The sequence below is a fragment of the Bos indicus genome, chromosome 19 (assembly GCF_029378745.1).
Source record: "Bos indicus isolate NIAB-ARS_2022 breed Sahiwal x Tharparkar chromosome 19, NIAB-ARS_B.indTharparkar_mat_pri_1.0, whole genome shotgun sequence".
In the NCBI taxonomy this organism is placed as follows: Eukaryota; Metazoa; Chordata; class Mammalia; order Artiodactyla; family Bovidae; genus Bos; species Bos indicus.
The window spans coordinates 25,547,505-25,573,901 of NC_091778.1; the positions used below are offsets into that span (position 1 = coordinate 25,547,505).

The 26,397-nt window shown below is 48.6% G+C and overlaps 1 protein-coding gene across 1 annotated transcript; it reads right to left on the bottom strand.

Annotated features, from left to right (window-relative positions):
* Positions 1-297: 297 nt before the first annotated feature.
* On the bottom strand, positions 298-23,505 carry TRPV1 (transient receptor potential cation channel subfamily V member 1). The gene is made up of 15 exons (XM_019982622.2): positions 23,008-23,505; positions 22,107-22,264; positions 21,879-22,031; positions 21,347-21,487; positions 20,911-21,209; positions 19,528-19,707; positions 17,902-18,060; positions 16,447-16,542; positions 14,816-14,886; positions 13,226-13,391; positions 12,767-12,833; positions 10,870-11,189; positions 9,475-9,602; positions 8,135-8,250; positions 298-1,439 (listed from the first exon to the last, which is right to left on the bottom strand). The coding sequence occupies exons 1-15, from the start codon at positions 23,310-23,312 to the stop codon at positions 1,267-1,269; spliced, it is 2,532 nt and encodes an 843-aa protein (XP_019838181.1). The 5' UTR covers positions 23,313-23,505; the 3' UTR covers positions 298-1,266.
* Positions 23,506-26,397: the final 2,892 nt, after the last annotated feature.

Here is a 26,397-nt window from a genome sequence, read left to right on the forward strand (position 1 = left end):
AGGCTATTCAATCTCTTGCAACCACTCAGCTCTGCATGGTGGCAGGACAGTGGCCAGAGATGGTATATAAATGAATAGCTACATTGTTTGCTAATAAAAGTTTGTTTAAGAACTTCTCCAGTACTCCAGTGGTTAAGACTCCATGTTTTCAAAGCAAGGGATGTGTGTTTGATCCCCGGTGAGGGAACTAGGCTCCCACATGCTGCAGGGCACTGGCCAAAAAAAATTTTTTTAAGTTTACTAAAACAGGTGGCAGACCCAATTTGGTCCATGGCCCACAGTTTGCTAACTACGGTAGGAGGAGAGCCCTCACCCACAGGTAACAACTAAAGCATGACCAGAGGCTCCTAGCCACACAGGGTTCCACATACATGCACACACAGACCACATGGAACCAAAGAGCTACACTGGCCCAATGACTGACACAAAGTTCACACTTGATATGACATATATGTTTATTTCTATATTTATTTGATGGATGGCAAGTTGAGTGGAGATGGAAATAGGTACCACTGCAGGCAAGCAGGGACTATGGCCATTATAGATGGAAGATTATTAAAAAAAATTCTTGCCACATGGTTTTGGGACATGGTCCCATAATTTTATTTGAACAGCAGGGACAGGGGAGCCTGGTGGGCTGCCATCTATGGGGTCACACAGAGTCGGACACGACTGAAGCGACTTAGCAGCAGCAGCAGAGCTGATATTTTTGGAACTATGATGCATCACATAGAAGGAGGGAGTCACTCCAGAAACACCTGGTTCTGGCAGAGCTGGGAAGGGGGCCAGGTTCCCCCACCTTCTCCAATTGAGCAACCATCACCATCCCAGACCACTCTGGACAGGGGAGATACTAAGCACGAAACAGACAGGTGCTTCGGCATTTTATCTCAAAGGAAGCGTTTTGTTCTCAGAGGTGTTTCCCTGGGCTTCGCTGCCTTTCACTCCTAGGAATAGAAAATCAAAGGGGCATTGCATACGTGCATGTGGAGACTTCTCATTCGCATGTTTGATAAAGTCAGTAAACCCCAGAAAGCGAGATCCTTTTGTCTTAGGAGATGCAGCTGGGGACAGCGAAGGTTGGATGACTCTTCCTGGGCATCCAGCAACACCTCCCACAGCTTGTCCCGTGCGGTCCAGTAAAGGCTGGGAGGCGACGCTGGTGGGGCCAGGCTGCTGAGACATCCCTAGAGGCCCCTACAAGCCATCACCAGGGGCAGTGGGGTCCCCAAGGCCCACAGGGCGGAGAGCACCCTGTGCAATCCCTCACTTCTCCCCTAAAGCCACAGAATCGTTGATGATCTCAGCATCTTCGGGCTTGAGGGACCCTGTGAAGTGCCTCAGGTGAACTTCTTCAGGCTGGGCAGGGTGCCTTTCTCGAGTACTTGCGTCTCTTAAGAGGGGAACCAGGGCAAAGTTCTTCCAGTTCCTCCCTGCAACTGAACGATGACGAAACACTATTACTGCCCTCATTGTTTAACAGCTTCGGTTGTATCTGACTCTTTACGACCCCAGGGAGTGTAGCCCGCAAAGCTCCTCTGTCCATGGGACTTCCCAGGCAAAAACACTGGAGTGGGTTGCCATTTCCTTCTCCAGGGGATCTACCCGACCCAGGGATGGAACCTGCATCTCCGGCATTGCAGGCGGATTCTTTACCGCTGAGCCATTAGGGAAGCCTAATACTGCCTTGGAGGCAGCAAAATGATACCAAAGAGTTGTTTGGCATTACCACCCTCTAGATTAAGTGGGGTGTAGGCACCTCAGTGCTTCCGAGACACAGGGATGGGGGCCGTTTCCTCTTCCCTCAGCTGCTCCAGGAGCCTCATCTGCTCAGGCAGCTCCTAAATTCCCCTCCTCGACTCCACCCTGACTTGCTTGTGGCCCCAGGAGAGTCCAGGGCTTGCTACTCTCAGCCTCTGTTTCTTCCCTGCCCAAGTGGGAGGGAAAGAGGCACTGGGGCTGCCCCGAGAGCAGCTCCACACCAGATCAGCTGCAGGGGGATGAACGCCAGCCAGAGAATCAGGATCTGGAGCCCAGACCCCACCGGTGCACAGCGGATTGGGAACAATGCCAAGGGGACCATAATGACATTGGGCCTTGACGTGGGCTCTCATGTATGGCCTGAAATCCCAGGAAAGCCCTGAGGAAGACCCCATTGTCACCCTCATTAGGATCTCCAGCCGCTCCCCCCACCCCCGCCACAGGGTGACCCTCAGAGAAGTGACAGCCAAGAGGGGCAGCTGTACAAGCTTTCCTCCCACTTGCCAGAGCCCCGGTCAGCCAAGGCCTCTGGCTGGCCCTCTCAGGTCTGATCTCTCTAGAAAGCCAGCCTAAATCATACCTTCTGCCCTCAGGCCACAGTTCATTCCCCTCCGCTGGTGTCCTGTCCTGGCCACATCTCAAAGGCATCAGGATCATGGGAAGCTGGGCCCAGCTGAATTCTCCAGGTCCTGGGTTTCCCCTGGGCCCACAAGCTGACCCTGGCCTGCTCCCCAAGCCCCGTGTGATACCAAGTAGATGGCTGGAGGAGGTTTTAGGAAAGGCATAGAAGCAGGGGGGCTCCATGGGGAGACAGGCCAAGTGCTCGCTGAGACACCTTCTCCTTCCTGCCTGGCTGGCTGGCTGGTGGGGAAACCCAACCTCAGAGACTGCTTGGCCCAGTTCCAGTTCCTGGGCCCTCAAAGAAGGCGTGGGGCTCCCAGGGCCCACTTCCCTCAGTCTTGATGCCGAGACGCCCTCACATGCTCTCCCTGGCTCAGCCACTGACCACCATCTCCCCTGCCCTTTCTCTGATGCATTCCCCCACCCCTTGCCAATCACATGGGCTAAGTGGGTGGGGAGAGTTCCTCATTATTAAATGATCTCACTACTCATTATGGGAGTTTCCACTGTTACAAAGTTGATTAGGAAAGCAAAATCTTCAGGAAATGCTTCCTAATTAATCACATGTGTGAAACCAGGGAACCTCTAACCATCTCCTAGCCGCACCCCAAGTAACATGAGTTGTGTGTGTATCCCTGCCACTGGGTCAATGGCTTTATTAATAGCACAGTGAATGAGCAATGAACAATGTCATGCAGACATAACTGCAAAGTGAAACAGCAAATCTTGCCAAAGGTGCGTAGTTTTGTGGAATCAATAAGAGCAATGTCAGAAAACTGTTCATATCACATGCAAAGCCATCTCTGAATGGCTCTGTGGTGAACTTGGACCAGTTAACAATTGAAAAAGAGAGCATCAATAAGTACTCTGACATGACACAGGGGATGCTTCTAATGAAACTCGGGGTGGGCAGGGGGAAGTATAGAGGCCTGAAGGAGGCCCTTGGGAAAACCGATGAAGCCCTTAAGTAGTTTTCCAAAAGTAAGCCTCTTAATAAAATAGATTTCCACTTCTAGCTCTGATGGCCAGCCATCCTGCTGTAAACAGCTGTAAAACAGGACAAAATACATGCAGCAAATGTCTTCAGGCGTAAGACCACAGACTGAGAAGCGGCAATTGCTGAGAGAAGTGAAATTCACAAGGTGAGCCCTGTGATCGCCCTGAAGTACTCTTTAGGGACTAGTTTTCAGACTGTAGTGCCATGAGTTGGAGTCTCAGCAGAGTGTGGAAGTGCCTCTGAGCTAAGGAAGAAGAGAGCAGAGTTTTGAGCAGCCGAAGCTGCTAGAATCCCTGGGACAGGGTGCAGGAGAAGAAGAAGGGAGCTGTGCGGGTAGAGGTCCAGAAGTCTTTGGGATGCGGTTCCCCTCAAGTACTTGGCTCAGAGTTAGTATACTTGCAAAATCTTATCAGAGAGTGGCTGTTGTGGGGTTGAAAGTGGGACAGAAACATCAGAATCTGAGCAGTACTGAGCGATATTGGAGATCCAGTCCAACCAGGGGACAGGCCTCCTTACACCCTTTTTCTACTCTGAGGATCAAGCTAAAATACCAGAAATGCCCTACTTACTCTATACACACTAGAATAAGGTCTACTCAAGACCCACCCTAATTCCGAGGTCTAGTGGTTAAGACTCCTTGCTTCCAATGCAGGGGGCATGGGTTTGATTCCTGATCATGGAACTAAGATCCTACCTGCCCAGAAGCTCAGCCAAGAACAAAAAAAAGAGAGAGAGAGACCCACCTTAAAAAACCTAAAGTCAAGTGCTGACAAGATCCACAGTGGAAAGAGTCTGGAGGTTGAGTCCCACAAGTTTGATGGGATTGGTAAACATCTTGACATTTCCACAGATCTACCATAATTAAATGTTAAAGCTAAGCATACACAAGTTCAAAGTGATTCATCAGTAACTGAACTGCCAGCTAGAATGAAAATTCAATCAAAAGTCTCTACAACATATTATTACAATGCCCAGTATACAATTAAAAGTTACCAGACATACAAGAAACAGGGAAATGTGACTCACAGTCAAGAAAAAACCAGTCAGTAGAAACTAACCCCAAGATGGCCCAAATGTTGGATTTAGCAGATTTAGTAGGTGGAGAATCAAAAGCAGCTATTATAAATACATTCAAAGAACCAGATGAAAGCAATCTTTATTTTTTTTTTTTTTTTTTTTGGCCACACCACACAACATTTGGGATCCTAGTTCCTAACCAGGGATCAAGCCCGTGTCTCTTGCATTGGAAGAATGAAGTTTTAACCACTGGACCACCTAGGAAGTCCTAAGAAAACAATCTTAATGAAGGAACAGCTAAGGAATCTCAGGAGAGAAGCGGAAACTATTTTTTTAAAGAACCAAATAGAAATTCCAGAACCAAATAGTCCATTCACTGAACGGGCTTAATAGCAGTTTGGTGATGACTGAGGAAAGGGTCAATGAACTTGGAGACAGATCAGTAGAAATTATCAAATTTGAGGGAAAATGAACAAAGCCTCAGAAGCCCACAGGACAATATCAAACGGCCCAACGTGCCTGTAAAACAAAGAACATAGGGAAAATAAAGCGAAGTGTATATAGTCTCCAAAATTTGATGAAACATATTGATGTACAGATCCAAGAATCTCAACAAACCACAAGCAAGATAAAACCAAAGAAAAGCATACCTAAGCACGTTTTAGTCAAAATGCTGAAAACCAAAAAGATGAAGAGAATATTTTGAAAGCAGTTGAGGGGAGACACACTACAGAAAGGAGAACAGCAGTGCAAATTACAGGTGATTTTTCATCAGAAACAACAGAGGCCAGAAGACAGCAGAGAATCATAGTTTAAGTACTGAAATTAAAACCAACAAAAGGGGACTTCCCTGGAGGTGCAGTCGTTAAGACTCTGGGCTTCCGCCGCAGGGGGTATAGGATCAATCCCTTTTTGAGGAACTAAGATCCCATACACCCTGGGGCACAGCCAAAAAATAATTTTTAAAAAATTAAATTAAGATACACAATTAAAAAGCAACAAAAACCTATTAACCTAGAATTCTGTATCTGGGAAAATATCCTTCAAACATGAAGAGGGAATTAACATTTTCAGGTAAACAAAAGCTTACGTAAAACTGATCAATAGAGATAGAAATTAGATAGTTACCTGGGATGAGGAGGGTGGAGTTGACCACAAAGGGGCATGAGGGCCTTTCCAGGATGATGGAAACAGTCTACATCTTGAATGAGGTGGTGGTTGCCTGAGTGTGTGGTGGTGGCTTAATTGCCACATCCTGTCCAATTCTTTTCGACCCCATGGACTGTAGCCCACCAAGCTTCTCTGTCCATGGGATTTCCCAGGCAAGAATACTGGAGTGGGGTGCCATTTCTTTCTCCAGGGAATTGTCAAAACTTATCAAAGTGTACGCATAAAATATGTGCATTTTACTGGATGCAAATTGCATCTCAATAAAAGATATTTTTTAAAAGTTTGTAAAATGGAAAAAAATGAGCTTCTCTATGAAGCAATAGCAAATCTAAAACCTGCAGTATCGTGCTATCAGGCAAGTTTGCCTGAAAAATCATGCCTTTCCCCCAATGAACCAAAACAAGAAAAAAAAATCTATCAACATTTGATTCATTCTTTGTTCATTTAAGAATTAGCAACAATAAAAACAAAATTAGCAACATCAGCAAAATGGCAAAGTAGACAGCTCCAAACATGCATGCTGCCACAAAAACATTTTTCTAAAGGCAGAAACTTTAGAAGCAACATAGTCAGAACTCTGGGAAACAGCCCAAGGTTTTCAGAAACCAAAACATGCTGACTCAAGAAAAAGGCAACTTAAAAATGGTAGGGAGTTACCCACTTGAGGGAGCCTAAGTAGGGAGCCACTTAGGAAGAAGGCTCAAGAGGGAGAGAATATATGTATACTTATGGCTGATTGGTGGTGTTGTATGGCACAAACCAACACCACATTGGAAAGCAATCATCCTCCAATTAAAAATAAAAAATTAAAATTAAAAAATTAATTTTTAAAAAAGAAAAGATATAGAAAAAATGGTAAGGAGCTAAAATTAGAAAACTCTCTAAAAGAAAAAAACAAACCAGAGGGAATAATCTTCCTGACATTGGACTGGATTTGACAGTGATTTCTTGGACATGACATCAAAAGAACAAGTAACCAAAGAAACTAATAGATAAATTGGTATGTATACTGATAGCTGATTCACATCGTTGTACGGCAGAAACTAATACAATATTGTAAAGCGATTATCCTCCAGTTAGTTAATTTTTAAATATAGATAAATTGGGCTTCATCAAAATAAAAGCTTTTGTACATCAAAGGGCAATTCACAGCATAGAAAAGATATTGGAAAATTATATATCTGATAAATAATTACATTTGGCAGATACAAAGAACTCCTATAACTCAACAATTTAAAAAAAATTTTTTTAATGGGCAAAGAGCTTGAATAGGCATTTCTCCAAGGAATATGTATAAATGGCAAATAAACGACTGAACTGAAGTACTTGAAAAGATGTTCAAAATCATTAGTCATTATGGAAATGCAAATCAGTGAGACACTACTTCATACACGTTAGGATGGCTAGAATCAAAATGAAAACAGGAAATAACGAGTTGCAGGTGAGGATGTGGAACCCTGGTACATTGCTGGTGGGAAGGTGAAATGACTCAACCGCTTTGGAAAACAGTTTGGCAGTTCCTCAAAAATGTTAAACATAAAATTAACATATATCCCGCAATTCCACTACCATCCCAAAGACTGGGAAGCAGAGAATCAAAAAGAATCTTGTACCCTAGCCCGTTCACAGCATTATTCACACCAGTCAAAAAGATGGAAACAATTCTACTGTCAGTGAACAGATGAATGGATAAATAAAATACATTATATACATACAATGGAGCACTATTGAGTCAGACACAAAAGGACAAGCGTTGAGTAATTCCTCTTACATGAAGTACTCAGAATAGGAAAACTCCTAGAGACAAAAAGTAGGTCAGAGATTACTAGGAACTGGGAGGAGGGGGAAATGGGATTAATTGTTGAATGGTACAGAATGTCTGTTTGGAATCTTGAAAACGTTTTGGAAATAGATAAGGGTGATGCTTACCCAACATGGTGGATATAATTAATACCACCAAACCATATGCTTTGAAAAAAAAAATGGTTAACATGGCAAATTTCATGTTATATATATTTTACCACAATTTAAAAAAAAATAAAAGAATTAATGCAGGGTTGTAATTATAACTCAACATGTGTTCAATATAAGAGACTAGGTGTGCCTCACTATTAGGTGAATGTCTTCCCCTGGACCTTTCATTTCAAGTCTACTCTTAAAATGTTTGCCATTAACGGTTTAAAGACCTGGTTTCTGGTAGTGGTTCTCCGCAGGGCTCCTCTGCTCCCACTCTTCCCTCCTCTGCCTGCCTGCCTGTGAAGAGCCAGGTGAGAGTCCCTGTTTGCGTCCGTAAGCCTCACGTCGCTGAGTGCAGACGCTGGGTGTGAGGACCAGGAGGGCGGAGACAGGGCAGCCCACCGGAGGCTGGATGTGGGCTGACAGCTTCCTCTGGGGCACGGATGACCAGGGACCCTGGCAGAGCCAGCAGGTACGGGGCCATGGAGCTGTGGGTTGTGCGGGCATGCGTGAGCCCCTGTGACTGAGTGTGCGGGTGGCTGACCCCCGAGGCTGCTCCAGGGGGTGGGGGACCCCAAGGCTTCACCTGCCCCGCTTCCCCTCGCACCTCACCTCGGCTTGACCGCAAGGAGAAGCTCAGGGTGCGCTTGATGCCCTCGCAGTTGCCCGGGTCTTCGTTGATGATGCCCACGTTGGTGTTCCAGGTGGTCCAGTTCACCTCGTCCACCCTGCGAGGAGATGGGGCAGCAGGGAGCTGGTGGTCCACAGCCCCGCAGTCCCAGCGCCCCCATAGACCAGGACGGGGAGACACAGCTGGTAAGAGGAGGGCCCGGAGAGGCCTGCCTTTGGTGTTTGCTTTTGCCAAGTGCATCCATGCTAAGTCATCTCAGTCATGTCGGACTCTTCTTGACCTCATGGACTGTACCCACCAGGCTCCTCTGTCCATGGGGATTCTCCAGGCAAGAATACTGGAGCGGGTTGCCCCACCCTCCTCCGGGAGATCCTCCAGACCCAGGGGTCAAACCCGGGTCTCTGGTGTTTCCTGCCTTGGTAGGCAAGAAGCCTGCCACACCAATCAGCTTGCTGCTTCTGCTGCTGCTAAGTCGCTTCAGTCGCGTCCGACTCTGTGCGACCCCATAGACGGCAGCCCACCTGGCTCCCCCGTCCCTGGGATTCTCCAGGCAAGAACACTGGAGTGGGTTGCCATTTCCTTCTCCAATGCATGAAAGTGAAAAGTGAAAGTGAAGTCGCTCAGTTGTGTCTGACTCTTCGCCATCCCATGGGTTGCAGCCTACCAGGCTCCTCCGTCCGTGGGATTTTCCAGGCAAGAGTACTGGAGTGGGTTGCCATTGCCTTCTCCGACCAAGCAGCTTACAGGATCTTAATTTCCTGACTAGGGATCGAATCTGGGCCCGCGGCAGTGAGAACACAGAGTCCCAACCACTTGGACTCCCAGGGAATTCCAGGGAGGAGGGGACCTGCCTTTTGGACACCATCTCTGAAGATGTGTCCTCTGACTACACCTTGGGGCCCAGGGACTTTAAAGACTGGATTCCTAGTTCTGACTCTGATGGCTAGGTGACCCCTTCTGGACACCCTGTTTTCCAGTATTTCACGTCTGGGTCCCACAGTCTGGGATCTATGATGGGTCCCCTGTACCCACAGCCAACCCCAGGGGAGCCCCTATACCTATAGCTGGCCTTGGGAGAGCCCCCTATGCTCATGACTGGTCCCAAGAGACCCTAAGAAAGGCTTCTGTTCCCACAGGTGACTCTAGGTGGTTCCTCAGGTTCATACTAAGCCCCAGAATGGCCCCCTGTACCTACAGCTGGTTCTGGGTGGGTCCCCATGCCCACAGGTGAGCCCTGAGGCCGATCTCTGTCCTCACAGCTAGCTCTGGGTGGGTCCCCATGTCCGTATCCCCAAGCTTTGACCCCTGCCTCAGAAATTACCTGAAACACCACCTGTAGTCGTCCTTGCCATCAGGCGTGTACCCCACCTGCAGCAGCTTGCCTGAGCGAAAGGCCTTCCTCATACACTTGAGGAAGCTCTTCTCCGTGTCTAGGATGGTGATGGCTCTCTGCAGGAAGGAGACACGAAAGGCAGAGGGCAGAGGGCTCATCCAGGGGCCACCCCGGCTGCCAGTGCCGCCTGCCAAGATCAGTGTCTTCAGGGGCTCTCCTGTCCCTGTGCCTCCAGGATGGACTTCCAGTCTTAGCCCAGCAAGCGCACACTCCGTAGATGGAGCTCAGACCTGCACAGGCACAGCCAGCCCCAGACCCTTTCCCCGAGGAGCTCAAGGAGGGGCAACATAATGTAGCAGTTAAGAGCAGAGCCTGAGGGTGAGACTTCCCGGGGCTGAGTCCTGGCTGGGCTACTTACTGGTTGCCTTGGAGACAGATAGCTAACTTCTCTGTGCCTCTGTTGTTGTTTACTCACTAAGTCATGTCTGACACTTTTTGCGACCCGCATGGACTGTAGCCCGCCAGATTCCTCTGTCCATGGGATTCTCCAGGCAAGAATGCTGGAGTGGGTTGCTATTTCCTACTCCAGGAGATCTTCCCGACCCAGGGATCGAACCCACATCTCCTGCACTGGCAAACGGATTCTTTACCACTGCACCACCTGGGAAACCAGTGCCTTCATCCAAAATCGGGAATAGTGAGAGTGCCCTCTTGGTAGCAGTGTTATAGGATTAAAGACAGCATGTAAGTGAGACACTTAGAACAGTACCTGGTGTAGAGCCAGCGCTACTTAGTAAGAATGGTGCTTTTATTATTAGTTGGGAAGGCAGAGGTGGCCTAGGAAGCTCAAAAATGCACTTATCAGGGGACGTCCTTAGTGGTCCAGTGGCTAAGACTCTGCGCTCTCAATACAGGTAGTCCAGGTTCGATCCCTGGTCAGGGAACTAGATCCCACATGCCGCAACTAACAGCCTGCATGCCGTGTGCAGCAACTAAGACCCGGCACAGTAAAAAAAAAAAAAAAAATATATATATATATATATATATATATACAGCTCTCAGGGCCCATCCCATCTTAGCTGCTCCCAGAGTCTGGCTTCTGGTGCCCAATAGAGACCGAGATCCTCTGCGACAGGCACCCCATGGGGCTGAACCCTCTGTCTCCTCCTCCCAGGGACTGCCCAGCCCACAGTAGATACGGAGTCCATGAACACCAGCTGGTGACCCTGGGCAGAGGAGCCAGAGGGGAGACAACTGAGGGGAGGCTGCTGCCTGAGCCCCCGGTCTGGCTGGGCTGTCTGCCCCCTCCCCAAAGAGTCCCCCGTGCACCCAGCTGTGTTGAGCAGCAGCCAGAGCAGCTGACCCCCTGGTGCTGCAACTCACCTGCAGCTTCCAGATGTTCTTGCTCTCCTGCGCAATTTTGTTGACCGTCTCGCCCATGAGGGCGATCAGCATGTTGAGCAGGAGGATGTACGTGAGAATCACATAGGCCAGCAATAGGATGACAAAGACAGCCTTGAAGTCATAGTTCTCGGTGAATTCCAGGTCCCCCATGCCGATGGTGAACTTGAACAGCTCCAGACACGTGGAGTACAGACTGTTGTAGCTGTCGGCCGACCGGCAGCCGTGCCCTCGCCACCTGTGTTGCGACAACTCGACCGACACAGAGTCATTCTTTTCGTCCTCAATTAGTGTCACCACCGCTGGAGGGCACAGGGAACATGTGGCCAGATGGAAGCCGAAGACCCCAGGGTCCCCAACCCGCACACCCACTGCCCCAGGATGGGTCCACAGCAGGAACTCTGGCTTGGCCATGTGGTTTTTGTGTGAATTTAAAGGGGGAGAAAAAAAGGTACTGCCTTCTTCAGAACTATCAGTTTGTCATAATCTGCTCGTTGCAACTAGAGAGAGCCTGCGTGCGGCAACGAAGACCCAGCACAGCCAAAAATAGATGAATTGATTTAAAAAACTACAAAGTTAGCATCACTAGAAAGGGATAGACAGACATCATGGGATACCTGATATAAGGAAAACACACATTCCTTCCTTGATATTTTGACCAAAAATGCACACCTGAATCTAACTGTGAGGGAACATCAGCCAGACCCAAACCAAGAGACACTAAAAAAACTGCCCTTTACTCAATAAAAATGTGAAGGTCACAAAAGAGAAGGAAAGATTGAGGAAACTGCTCCAGACTGAAGGAGACTAAACAGGCTTGACAAGTGATTGTAATGTGTTATCTGGGATTTTCCTTTCTATAAAAGACATTATTAGGACAATTGGTGAAATTTGAAGAAGGCTGGAAGATTAGCTAATAGTCCAGTATTGATGTTAATTTCCTGATTTTGATCATTATGCTGTGTTTATGTAAGAGAATGTTCTCATTTTCAGGAAATACACACTGAAGTATTTAGTGGTAAAGGACTGATCATATCGGCAGTTCTGTTTTTCTTTTTTTTTTTAAGTATGGTGTAGTGTGTATCTGCCTGCAATGCAGGAGACCCCGGTTTGATTCCTGGGTTGGGAAGATCCCCTGGAGAAGGGATAAGCTACCCAGTTCATTGTTCTTGGGCTTTCCTGGTGGCTCAGATGGTAAAGAATCTGCCTGCAATGCAGGACACCTGGGTTCGATCCCTGGGTTGGGAAGATTATCTGGAAGAGGCCATGGCAACCCACTCCAGTATTCTTGCCTGAAGAATCCCCGTGAACCGAGGAGCCTGGTGGGCTACAGTCCATGGGGTCGCAAAGAATCAGACACGACTAAGCAACTAAGCACACACTATGTATGTGTGTGTGGTGTGTGTATGTGTATGTAGTGGAAGAGAAAGCGATTTTTTAAATGTGGTACAACAACCAGGGGAATCTGGGCAAAGAGTATAGACATTTTGCGCCTAGGGTGGGGACGGAGGTTCAGGAGGGCAGGGACACATGTACATCTATGGCTAATTCATACTGATATATGGCAAAAACCATCACAATACTGTAAAGTAATTCTCCTCCAATTAAAATAAATCAATTAAAAAAATTTTTTTTGAGTCAAGATGCAACTATACCACAAGCAAACAGCACTTTATACCTCTAAAATGACCTAAAATCTTTTATGAATCAATTTCCAGGTTCTCCGCCTACTATTATTTCAGTGTGCTCCTTGTCCATCTGCTCTGTCACCTGCAGACACACCCCAGTGGGCCTCTCCCCACGCGACCCTGCAGAGTCCTCAGGAAGCCGAGGTCAGCGGGAGCCCCGGCCTCCCACCAGCCCCGACCATACCCGTTACCTGTGGAAAACCCGAACAGGAACACGAGGTACACAAACATGAAGCGACACAGGTCTCTGAGGATCATCTGCAGGAGAGAGTGGGCTTGTCAGACCTTCCTCCAGGCCCAGGAGGGGCCAAGGCTGTGTCAGCCTGGGGGTCTTCCTTGAGCCCACGTGAAATCAGAGGGCAGACAGCTAGGTGTGGTTCGGTGGTTTTCAGCTCAGGAGTCATGAGGGACTTACTTCTGGTGAGAGAGGGAGCCTGGCAGGTGGGGGTGGGGGTCAAGTTTCAAGGGCGCCCCCAACCCTGGGTCAAGGCCAGATTGCCTGATTGTTGGGGAATTCTCTGGGAAAGTGGGTCTTAAAGCAGGACCTTCCCAGACGATGCAGAGAGGAGGGATGGAGTTTGTGGGGCTGGGTCCCACACCCCCAGGAGGTAGTCAGGCTCTGCGGAGGAGCCTGGGGCACCGGCACCCACCTTCTCGATCATGACGGCGTAGATGCCCATCTGCTGGAAGCCGCGGGTGTAGTAGAGCATGTTGGTCCAGCCCATGGCCAGGGAGAACACCATGGAGGCCACGTACTCCTTGCGGTGGCAGAAGTACAACACCACGGTCGCCAGCATGAACAGCGACTGCATGAAGCTGAGGAGGAGGGACAGCAGGCCCTGTCCACAGGCACCCTCACAGACAAGACCCCAGATGCCCGGCGTGCATGCGTGTTAAGTCCCTTCCGTCGTGTTCAGCTCTTTGAGAACACATTCAGCTCTGTAGCCCAGCAGGCTCTTCTGTCCATGGGGATTCTCCAGGCAAGAATACTGGAGTGGGTTGCCACGCCCTCCTCCAGGGGGTCTTCCCAATCCAGGGATCAAACCCGCATCTCTTATGTCTCCTGCGTTGGCAGGTGGGTTCTTTACCACTAGCGCCACCTGGGAAGCCCCAAGATGCCAGGACCTCCCCTCAAAGGCCATAGAGGAAGGTGGGAGAGGGGATGGCCATCCTACCTCCTTTAGCCCATGAGTCTCAGTAGGAGCGATATTGTCCCAAAGAGGCAAAAATCAGTTCCGGGTGCTGGTCGGGGGATAGGAGGAGGGGTGCATGTGCAAAATCTTATTCTTTTTACACACAATGCACAGATACAAAGATGGTACCTCCCTGGTGGTCCAGTAGTTAAGAATCCACCTGCCAGTGCAGGCTCAGGGGTTCAATCGCTGGTCAGGGAACTAGATCCCAGATGCCACGGTGCACCACAATTAGAGAGTAGCCCCTGCTCACTGTAACTAGAGAAAGCCTGAACGTAGCAGGACCCAGCACAGCCAAAAGTAAATAAATAAAATCTTTAAATAAATAAATATAGTACATAAACAGATATACAGCGTATCTGTGGTAAGAGAGTTCATGGGAGGAGCAATTAGGAAAAAAGAAAAGGAATCTAAAGGCAACAATGTAAACAGGCTGAAAAACAGGGCTTTAGCTCCAACAACCTCCCTACCCAGTTCCTGGGAACAATAGCCTCACTGTCAGCAGATAATCTAGAAGGCCTAGGCCCATGAGGAGAACAGGCTGTGCGCTCCCAAAAAACCACAGGTAAGAGTCTGCTGGTCACCTCCTCAAACTCAGGAGCAGAGCCAGGGAAGGTGTCCTTTCTGCTCCTCAGTCTGGTGGGGGCTGCCCATCAGAGGCCTGGACAGGCTTAGAGGACATCTGGGCAATCCCATGACAGGGTCTGCTCAGTGGTGCCTTCCCAGATGGATGGATAAAAGGATGGGAAAAAGGAACAAGGGTACATCTAAGTCTGACTGTAGACCACAGGAGCCTGGGGAACAGGTTGGTCATCCCCTAGTACCTGGAACATACCTGGGGCGGAGTGGACCCTCAGTATTCACTCCCCCAGCAAAGGTTTACTGGGTGCCTTCCATCATTCATTCAACATGTTTGTGAAGCCCTACTAGGCTCCAGGCCCAGTGTATGTGGGAGAATGAGTGAGAATGAGCTGACTGCTGTCATCTCAGGTCTCATGGCCAAAAGATGCCATTTGCTACAGAGGCATAAGAGTCAGTATCACTTACAAAAGCATCTCACTATAGCTGTCCACAAACAAGGTCTTCAGCGACGGCCGCCTTTGCAGGAAATACTGAATCTGCAGGTAAACAGAGAACAAGATCTCAGGAAAGATTAAACACTGAGCAACTAGAATGTTTTCTAAACAGCACCATGATGTACCACAGAAGTGCAGCGAAGCAAAGATAATGAAGACAGTGGAGCAGCCTGGGTCAGACTAATGGGGTAATGTTGTATGACTCGGTCAGGAGAATTTTTTTAAATAGAGTGAAATTACAACTGTATCTAGAAGTAAAGATGGGAAGGAAAACCACCAAAATAGTATCAATTGCTATGCTTGAATGATGGGATTGGGCGATTTTTCCCCCTCCTTTCTAATTTGTGCTTTTTCTAAGTTTGAATTGAAGTAAAAGTTCTTTAACCAGCCTCCTGAACTAGCTCATTGGATAAACCAGTGCTCTTCACTCTGAAAACATTTTGCCTGATGCCGATGGTGAATGCTCCTCTCCAGGACACTCACATGCTCTGTGCCCTCCCAGTGGTTAATCCTGTTTGCCAAGAAAGTGGCCTTTGCAAAAAGTGGCCTTTTTGCCCACTGCACTTACTACTCCAGTTTCGTACTTTACGGTAATATAAACCATGAGTGTGAAAATAAAGACGGTTATTTCTGTGAAGACAGAGTCCAATGATTAGGAAAGACTCCTTAAAGATGAGCTACTAAAAAACAGAGTGTGGCTTAGATCAAAAAGATTAAGGGGGAAAAATCATCATAATCTCAAATTCTGCATTCAGAATCTTTTGTGCATGAAACAGTGGTCCCACATGAATTAGAGGAATGGCGCAGGAATATGCATATTTGGGGATTTTAGTTAAAATGATTCCAGGGACTTCCCTGGTGGTTCAGTGGTTAGGACTTTATGCTTCCACTGCAAGGGGCACAGGTTTGATCCCTGGTCAGGGAACTAAGATCCCACAAGCCACATGGCATGGCCAAAAAAAGGGGGGGGGGTCTTTTAAAAATAAACAAATAATAAAATGGTTCCAGTATATACATATTTCATTCTTCTGAGCTTTACTGAACTGTTTCAATTAATTAAACAGCTACCAGTCATGATCCCGTCTCTTAAGAGACTTGCACTCTACCTCTGTAATTAAGTATTACATTCAGTGGACAGCCCTGACTGCCTGTCTTCAAGTGTGACTGACCTGGGCCTGCAGGGGAACACACCGCGCAAACCAGTACCCCCTCCCTAGCCGTGAATGCCTGAGGGCTCTCATCTTAACACATGCATCCCTAAGTTTCTCAAGCAGGGCCATTACACGGTTGATGCATTAAAAAGTGGGGGAGCCACTGCTATATTTAAAATGGATAGCCAATAGGGACCTACTGTATAGCACAGGGAACTCTTCTCAATGTTATGCGGCAGCCTGGATGGGAGGGGAGTTCGGGGGAGAATGGATACAGGTATATGTATGGCTGAATCTCTTCGCTGTTCACCTGAAACTCTCACGTTGTTAATCAGATATACCCCAATACAATATAAAAAGGTTTTTTAAAACAGTGGTGAGCACTGAATGAGTCTCTTGGTTTTTTGTTTAGGTGATAATGGAAACTCACAACGTGGGAAGGAATGCTTACCCCTCGGGAAAAAAAGTAGATACCACCTGCCACAGAAATAATCTCTCCAGTGATTCGGAAATAGTCCCCTACCGTGTGTTTCGGCTTAAAGGGAGGCTGCAAAGGACAAAGAGATTAATGATTCCACTCACTCACTCATTCATTCATTCAACAAACATTTACCAGGTGCAAAGCCTTGTGATTAAGACCCAGCCCCTTCTGGAGAGGCTTAGTCTCCATCAGGAGAGACCCAAAGACAATGCATTACTATGGGGACACCTGCAAGGAGACGGGACCTGATTCCCAAGTGGTAAGAGGAGCATCCCTGATGTACTGTGCTGTCTCTTGGATGATGCCCTAGTCTAGAGGTCTGCTTGGCTGGGAGGACAGTGGTGGCATAGGTGGAAACACCCTTACAGACACATGCCATGTGCTTCCTGCTGTTCCCACAGCCTATGGTGAACCCCTGATCTCCCAGGACTGTCAAGGTTTCCCTCAGATGATGAAAGGAATGTGTGTGTTGTCCTTGTGTTTCAGTCACAGTGTTCTAGAGTGGGTTTCCTTTCAGCCTACCACCCATATTTCATAAGCACTGGTTCACTGCTGCTGCTGCTGCTAAGTCACTTCAGTCGTGTCCAACTCTCACTAGCTCATTTCATTAGCACATTTCTCTTTTCTCTTAAAGTCAACCCTGGAAGCCCAGTGATTAAGACCCTGTGCTTCCACTATAGGGAACGAAGGTCCAATCCCTGATTGGGAAACTAAGATCTCATATGCATTCAGCAAGGCCAAAAATATAAATAAATAAAGTAAACTCGTTAGATGGCCTTAATAGATGTATAGAAATCAGATTCCACCTAACTAGGAAGTTGAATTTTTCAACCAAATTTATAAGCAAGGCACTCTGGAAATAAAGGCAGCAAGTTAAGTGCTGGGATATTGAATGAAGGACTCAGTTAAGAAACTTGAGGTAGCCTATGGCTTCTGATAGCAGGAAAAATCTGATCTTAGGTTGATCTGATGCATGGTCCAGGGCCTTGCAGTACTCAAAGTCTGTGTCCAGGGAATGAATCATGTGTGAATGAGTGAACAAAAGCGGGCAGAAGAGAGAGTTGGCAATGTGCTCAGGGCTTGCACCACCCACGACCCTGAAGACACCCAGCATAGCAGAGAGCTGCTTCCAGCCCCCTAATTCCTGCATCCTTTCCAACCTAGTCCCCCCCACCCCTGCCCCTACAATCAGGTACCTCAGCGACCACAGGCTCAGCCTCTCAGAACCAGGAGGCCGAAGAAGGGGCTGAGAACACGAAGCAGGTGCAGGACAACCAGGAGAAGGAAGACTGAGAACAGGAATGTAAGATCTCCAGGCGACCCTTCCATGTCTCCTGGGCCCCGCCTGGGTCCAGGGTCTTGGGGTCTTCTAGGAACGCCCATCCCCTGCCCTCTTCCCCCTTGAGGCCCAAGCCTCAGGCGCACCCGGCCTCCCGCAGGTCTGTAGTAGGCGACCGTGGTGAAGATGATCATATACAAGCAGTAGACGAAGAAGTTGAAGTAGAAGATGCGCTTGACAAATCTGTCCCACTTGTCCTGCAGGAGGCGGTTCAGCGGCTCCACCAAGAGCATGTCATGGCGATTCTAAGGGAAGCAAAGAGAGGTGAGGCCCACTCCTCCCAGTAAGATCCGCCTTTCAGGCCCCCTTCAGCCCCAGGGACTCTTCATACCCACTTTCTGAATGACCACGCCCTTGGCCTGAGCAGCAGCAGAGGGTCACAGGTCTGGACCAGCAGGCTGCTTGAATGGTCCTCCCTCTAGCTGTGTAACCCCTACGGTGCAGTGAAGCAGTGAAGAAGAGGTATGATTGGACTAGTGACTCTAAGATGGACCCAAATGATGCAAATGAATTTTGTAAGAGTCTAGGGGACTAGGAGAAAATCAAACATCTGAAACATGTGCAGTAGAGAAAGGAGCAATTCATTTTATAACAGGAGCCTCTATGTACTAAAAGGATGAGGCAAATGATCCAGTAGAAAAGATGGCAAAGGATAATGAATGTTGCTCTTCTGCCAAAGAAATACAAATGGTTGAAAACCTATGAAAAAATTCTCAACCTGACAGCAATCAAGAAAACAAGAATTAAGACATCAATGAAATAGCTGTTTGGGCTCCATGGACTTAAACTAGTTTTGGGAAAAAAAAAAAAAAGAAAGGTAATACCCAGGTTGGCAAGGACTTGGGTAGACGTGTACCTACTGATGGTAGGCAAGTGCACTCATGCAATCTTTTTGGAGGACGTTCATTCTGATTTAGCAATTCCAATTCCAGATGTCCTTCATAGAAAAATTCTCAAGCCCATGCCAAACAACCTGCAGCATGTAGTAGGAAAAAACTGGAAATAACTCAGAAGGCCTCCTATGGATATTCACCCCCATCCCTACTGACTGCAACAGCAGCAGCACCAGCTACCGTGGAACACTTACAGTGATGCTGTTGCTCTTCAGTCGCTAAGTTGTACCCAACTTTTTTGTGACCCCATGGACTGTAGCCCACCAGACTCCTTAGTCTATGGATTTCTCAGACAAGAAAGAATATTGGAGTGGGTTGCCATTTCCTTCTCCAAGGAATCTTCCCAACCCAGGGATTGAACCCATGTCTCCTGCATTGGCAGGCAGATTCTTTACCACTGAGCCATCTGGGGAGCCCCGTATTTGCAGTCATTTTTTTAAAATAAAGTAGACCCATATGTGCTGATATAAAACTATCTATAAGACATGCCACTAAGTGAAAAAAAAAATGGTTGTTCTGTACTATATATAGTATGATCCCATTTATATAAACAAAATGAAGCTACATGTTTTCATGTGGTATAAATGGAGGATTCTTGTCTATGTACTTTTGAAATGCTAAAGTTTTATTGTAATATTATCATGTATAGAGTGTATGATACAGGAAGACATTCAGTGGGAATACATGGGGTGGTGAGGCGGCAGGGTACAAGCCCCAGGTAGCAGGTGATGGGAGGACCGGCAGAGTCAGACCATGGGCTAGAGAGGGGGCTGGGGTTGCGGTGAGACCGCAAGCTGGGTCCCACCCCAGTCCACTCACAGGGGTCTCGCTGCTACTGTAGGCGATCACCTCCAGCACCGAGTTCTTCTCACAGGTGTCGATACAGGACAGGTCGTAGAGTGAGGAGTGCACAGGCCCGTAAGCCCACTCGGTGAACTTTCTGGACAGGTGCCTGCACTCAGGTTCCTGGATCTCCCTCTGGAGAATATAAGCCAAGACCTGCCCCAGGCACACAAGAACCTGTTAGAGGCCAGCCTGAGGCCCTGAACAGGCCACTAGCTCTGTTCCAAGAATAATTCTGCTTCTGAGTCCATTGAAGACCCTGCCCAAGGCCCAGGAGGGTCCCCACCCACATTCAGCAATCTCTTAACTGCCTTCTAGATCAAGCTGCCCAATGCCTCAGACCTATCACCTGATCATACCTGGCCCCCCAGTTCTCAGTGAAGGACTGCAGTGGTCCCCTCTAGAAAACCTCAAGCCAAAAGGAAATAAAGAAAATTCGAGAAATACAACCAAAGTTATAAAGCTAGGTTTCTCGTCCTAAGAGACTCAGTATGGGCAGGGACCAGCTCCCAGAATCCCCTGGTACTGAGAAACTCCCACCCCACCCCCAATTCCCAGCTGCCCAGCCCCATCTTCAGCCTTCCGTGGCCTGACATCATCCACAGACTTGGAAGCCTGTCCTACCCCATTAGGACTCCCTATCACCTAAAAGTCCTGTCTTGCATGAAAAAGCACCAACAGTTTCTTTTTCCATTTCACTCTTGGCTCAGCCCACCCTCACCCCATGGTTTGTTGGTGATGCTCAGAGTTGAAAATCAGAAACGGCCACATGTGGGCAGCCTGGACGGGAGGGGAGTTTGGGGGATAAGGCATACATGTATATGTACTCAGCACAGCTGAGTCTCTTCACTGTTCATCTGAAACTATCACTGCTTATTAATTGGCTGTGCATGCTTGTGTGCTCAGTTGCTTCAGTCATGTCCGACTCTTCTTGACCCCATGGACTATAGCTCGCCAGGTTCCCCTGTCCATGGGATTCTCCAGGCAGGAATACTGGAGTGGGTTGCCATGCCCTCCTCCAAGGGATCTTCCCAACTCAAGGATCGAACCCATGTCTCTTGTTTCCTGCATTGGCAGACAGCTTCTTTACTGCTAGCACCACCTGGGAAGCCCTAATTGGCTATACTCCAACACAAAATAAAAAGTTTAAAAAAAAATAGTATAGGAAAGAGAAAAGAACTGGCCATATGTGTGCTGCTGGCTTCTGCTCAGCGCCTCACAATTCCTCTGGCTTACTTTAACGCCCCCACCCTTCTAACCCCCTACAGGCTGATGTGGAAGCTTCATCTGATGCCAGAAGTTCAGAAAGGCAGGCAGACCCCCTCCCACCTCATCTCAGGCATGACTCCCCCTCCCTACCCCGATCTTCCCACTCCGGGCGGCCAGAGCCAGCGGCGTCAGCCCCTTCTTGTTGGTGAGCTCCTCCAGCTTCAGCGTAGGGTGAATTTTGGCCCCCAGGATCAGAATCTCATTGTACATGCTCGTCACGAACTTGGTGTTGTCAGCCGTGTTGTCGGCCACCTCCACCAGCGCATGCAGAACCGTGTTGCCCACTGAGTCCCTGGCACTGATGTCGGCTGGCTGCCAGGAGTTCTGCAGCAGGAACTTCACGATGCCCAGCTGGTTGGTACACGCAGCCAGGGAGAGGGGCAGCTCACCTGCAGCCAACCACAGGCACACGGTGGGCCTCCCTGGAAAGAGACTGGCTTGGCCCTTGCACCACCCAGCCTCCAACTCCCTCTGTCTCCACCCCAAACTTCCAAGATGCTAAGTGTCTACCACATGGTCTCCCTACCAAAATAGAAGCCAGGTCGCCCTTTGGTTTTCTTAAAGAAGTCCCCGTTGGCTGCAGCCTGGACATTGGCCCCATTCTCCACCAGCAGGGTCACCAGCGCCATGTTCCGCCTCTCGATGGCTATGTGCAGTGCTGTCTGGCCTGTGGAGGATGCATGCTCTTGGCTTGGGGCTGGTAGTCCTGAGGGGGTGACTGGCCAGGTGCTGAGGGAGGGCCTGGACAGAATGTGTGGAATGATTCCCCCAACAGAGCAATCCAGGATCCCCTAAAGATGCTCAAGGAGTCCCTGAACAGGAGTAGAGCCTCCCACGAACAGGGAACACCAGACTGGGAGCTGAAGGACTTACAATTTCCCAAGAGCAAGGAGCAGCAAGCCAGAGGTGGGAGAGGTAGGGAACCCCCAGGACCAGGAGATCCTGATTCAGTGGCTGGGAAAGGGAGTTAGGGGCTCAGAGACTTGTCGGGGTGTGAGGGTGCCCCCTCGCTCCAGGAGAGCATGTGGGCAGAGCTGTGCTGGCCCCGGCTGCCTCACCCTTATAGTAGCTGTCCGTGTAGCTGGCGTTGACAAGCTCCTTCAGGCTGTCCGTCTGCCGGGCTATCTCCAGGAGCAGGGGGATGGTGTCGTTCTGCCCGTTGTGAAGGTTGAGCATGGCTTTCAGCAGGCAGGTCTTCCCTGTCTCTGGGTCTGCAAGACAAAGCAGGGGTCAGAGCAGGCGCTGCGGAGAGGCGCCTCCCAGGAACCCGACGGCCTCGGGGCCACCTTTGAACTCGCTGTCCATGAGATGCTTCTTGCTCTTCTGCAGGAAGAGCAGCAGGCTCTCCAGCTCCTCACAGTTATTCTGAGCAACTGCTTCGAAGATCTTCCTGCGATCGTAGAGCTTGAGGTTCTCAGTGGCAGCAGAGTCCTGGGACAGCTGCCTGTGGACCAGAGAACACCTTTGTCTCATATTCTGGTCTCCCCTCGGCCTTGAGACCTTCAGAGCTGGTCAGGGAGAACAACTAAATCCCGAGGCAAACCGAAAGGGGGAAAAATGTGATAAGAAAGCCACCCCTCAGTCCAGGTTGTAACAGGGAACAGTGGGACACATGTACCCCCATTCTGTCTGTAGGCATCAGCTAGAAAATCTCTGCAGCCACTACTTCCTGCAACACCCAGGCCACTCACTTCTCTGCCCGCTTGGAGACTGGGGTAGCCTGGAGGGGGTTGGGGACAGGGGTTCAGCTAAGGGAAAAAGCATCCTCATAGGGCCCCAGGAGTCAGCCAGACCAGGGGATCCCCTGTCCTGCCTTGGAGGTGGTGGGAGGTTTCTGAACACTCACTGGAGCAGTCTTGTACTCTGCTTAAAAGCATCTTGCCCTTGAGCTTTCCAACTTGAAGTCTACATGATTGAGGCTGGTGTGCCTTCAAAGCCTGGACCCAGAGATCAGCCAACAGCTAGGATCAGCATACATGCCAGCACGTGTGGCCACATGTCCTGTAGCTTCTGTGAGTACAGATGCTGGACCAGGTGACCTCTGGAGGCCCCCTCAACTCCCCAGCTCTATGACCTTCTGCCCATAAACTCAAGTATCACATGGAGTCACCATGGCTGGTATCTCAGCCAGCTGGGCCAGTTAGGCTCCCAGTGAAAAGGGAGGAGGGGGCTTCACATGCAGCTTACCTGACACAGGTGGGGCCATCCCCAGATCTCTGGATGATGACTACAGGGCTGATGGTAATGGCTGGGCAGGATGCCAGCTGGCCTTCCTCATAAGAGCAGTCCATGAGGGATGTGTCCTCCGAGTCACCCTTGCCAAAGAGTCGGCTGCGACTCTTGGCTGTGGGGAAGCTGTGGGGCTTGGTTGGAGCTGGCCTGTAGTTAGGGTCTCCATCTAGGGGATCTGGGCAGGAGTCCTCTTGAGGCAGGTCCTGAGATTCCCGTGATTCTGAGCTCCCCCATTTCTTCATCCGTGCCAGATTCTCCATGGCCCAGGAGGCAGCCTGTGGACAGCCACCAAGATCAGGCTTGTTCCCAGCTGGAGGACTGCATGACCCTGGCCCCCACTGTACTTGTTGCAAAGGCCGCTGTGAAGCAGGAACCCCCAGAAGTCCAACAGCTGCTGCTCCCAGCCTTCCAGAAAGAAAGCTTTCAGGGTGTAGTAACTTGCACCCCAGAGGCCCCAGTGGGGAGCAAACCTAGCAGACCCCTGTCCATCAGCCTCCAGAGATGCAAGAGCCCCCAGCTTGGATCCACCAGGATGGGTGGATCACTCACCTTCTCTGGGCCTCAGTTGCCTCATCTGTAGAATGGGGGTGCTAACCACTGCCCTGACTCCCCCAAGATCAGAATAGGGGAAACCAGAAGGAGAGTTTATTGCTGGCTATGCATTTGGGAAGGAACTCAGCAATGAAGATGGCTTAGCCCCAAAGAGCCAAGCAGTCTACACTCCCAGGAACAAGGTGGCTGGCAGAGACCAACACTCACACTCCACAGTGTCCACACTGCATGGTCCCTCGGGTGCCGTGTGTCCCTGCCACCAGTTAGGCACTTGCCTGCCTTTGCTGTTTGACCTGGCTGCTGTAACTGTAGAGTTTATAGGGAGTTTTTTGCACTTTTTGTTATTTTGTAAAATTAGTATATTTGAAGCATCCTGGGGCTGAACTATGGACAGAGGTTCGTGACATTGTACAGGAGGCAAGGATCAAGACCATCCCCAAGAAAAAGAAATGCAAAAAGGCAGAATGGTTGTCTGAGGAGTCCTTACACATAGCTGAGAAAAGAAGAGAAGCTAAAGGCAAAGGAGAAAAGGAAAGATATATCCATTTGAATGCAGAGTTTCAAAGAATAGCAAGGAGAGATAAGAAAGCCTTCCTCAGTGATCAGTACAAAGAAATAGAGGAAAACAATAGAATGGGAAAGACTAGAGATCTCTTCAAGAAAATTAGAGACACCAAGGGAACATTTCATGCAAAGATGGGCACAATAAAGGACAGAAATGGTATGGACCTAACAGAAGCAGAAGATATTAAAAAGAGGTGGCAAGAATACACAGAAGAACTATACAAAAAAGAGCTTCACAACCCAGATAATCATGATGGTGTGATCACTCACCTAGAGCCAGACATCCTGGAATGCAAAGTCAAGTGGGCCTTAGGAAGCATCACTATGAACAAAGCTAGTGGAGGTGATGGAATTCCAGTTGAGTTATTTCAAATCCTAAAAGATGATGCTGTTAAAGTGTTGCATTCAATATGCCAGCAAATTTGGGGAACTCAGCAGTGACCACAGGACTGGAAATGGTCAGTTTTCATTCCAATCCTAAAGAAGGGTAATGCCAAAGAATTTTCAAACTGCCCCACAATTGCACTCATCTCACATGCTAGCAAAGTAATGAATGCTCAAAATTCTCCAAGCTAGACTTCAACAGTACACAAACCAAGAACTTCCAGATGTTCAAACTGAATTTAGAGAAGGCAGAGGAACCAGAGATCAAATTGCCAACATCTGTTGAATCATAGAAAAAGCAAGAGAGTTCCAGAAAAACATCTACTTCTGCTTTATTGATTATGCCAAACCCTTTGACTGTATAGATCACAACAAACTTGAAAATTCTTAGAGATGGGAATGACAGATTACATTACCTGCCTCCTGAGAAATCTGTATGCAGGTCAGGAAGCAACAGTTAAAACCGGACATGGAACAACAAACTGGTTCCAAACTGGGAAAGGAGTACATCAAGGCTATATATTGTCACCCTGCTTATTTAACTTATATGCAGAGTACATCATGTGAAATGCCAGGCTGCATGAAGCAAAAGCTGGAATCAAGATTGCCAGGAGAAATATCAATAACCTCGTATATGCAGATGACACCACCCTTATGGCAGAAAGCGAAGAGGAACTAAAGAGCATCTTGATGAAAGTGAAAGAGGAGAGTGAAACAGCTGGCTTAAAACTCAACATTCAAAAAACTAAGATCATGGCATCTGGTCCCATCGCTTCATGGCAAATAGATGGGGAAACCAGTGACAGACTTTATTTTCTTGGGCTCCAAAATCACTGCAGATGGTGATTGCAGCCATGCAATTAAAAGACGCTTGCTCCTTGAAAGAAAAGCTATGAGCAACCTAAACATCATATTAAAAAGCAGAGACATTACTTTGCCAACAGAGCTCTGTCTAGTCAAAGCTATGGTTTTTCCAGTAGTCATGCATGGATGTGAGAGTTGGACTATAAAGAAAGCTGAGCACCAAAGAACTGATGCTTTCGAACTGTGGTATTGGAGAAGACTCTTGAGAGTCCCTTGGACAGTAAGGAGATCCAACCAGTCCATTCTAAAGGAAATCAGTCCTGAATATTCATTGGAAGGACTGATGCTGAAGTTGAAACTCCAATACTTTGGCCACCTGATGTGAAGAACTGACTCATTGGAAAAGACCCTGATGCTGGGAAAGATTGAGGGCAAGAGGAGAAGGGAATGACAGAGGATGAGATGGTTGGATGGCATCACTGACTTGATGGACATAAGTTTGAGCGAGCTCCGGAAGATGGTGATGGATAGGAAAGCCTGGCTTGCGGCAGTCCATAGGGTCACAAAGAGTTGGACATGACTGAGCGACTGAACTGAACTGAATTGGGGCTGAACGTTTAGACTTTAAGTGATTCGGGGCTGGTGGGCCTTGGACATCTGAACCCCTGGAGTTAAAGTGGGAGCTGGTGCCAGCATCTATGGCTGTAAACTTGTGTTGATACTGTTTCTACTCCCTAACCTCTTCTCCTACTCTTCCCCTCCCAGCTGGGCATCATCACTCCCTAGTACCCAGTGATGTCCCACATCTCAGGGGCCTTGACCTCCACAGTGCCTCCACATGAAAGCTTTTTCCTCCTTCTCTTTTCCAAACCCTGTCACCTCTCAGATGCCACCTCCCCACTGATGCCACTTCCTCACGCCCCTAACTCTGCATTGATGATGCTCCCCTCCCCCTCCAGGGTGGCCCAGCTCCGTTCATCCATCCTCATGACCCCCTAAAGCACCACGTACCTGCAGTCTAGCGATTTCTACCTGTGGCTC

What these genes read in the sequence shown, in the direction of transcription:
- TRPV1 (XM_019982622.2), bottom strand. Translation starts at nt 23,312, where the DNA reads ATGGAGAATCTGGCACGGATGAAGAAATGGGGGAGCTCAGAATCACGG. An exon ending in GATGGCCCCACCTGTGTCAG is followed by an intron (nt 22,265 to 23,007) that starts GTAAGCTGCATG and finishes TCTGGTCCACAG; the next exon opens with GCAGCTGTCCCAGGACTCTG. An exon ending in CCCGGAGTGGGAAGATCGGG is followed by an intron (nt 19,708 to 20,910) that starts GTAGGGAGGGGG and finishes TGCCTGGGGCAG; the next exon opens with GTCTTGGCTTATATTCTCCA.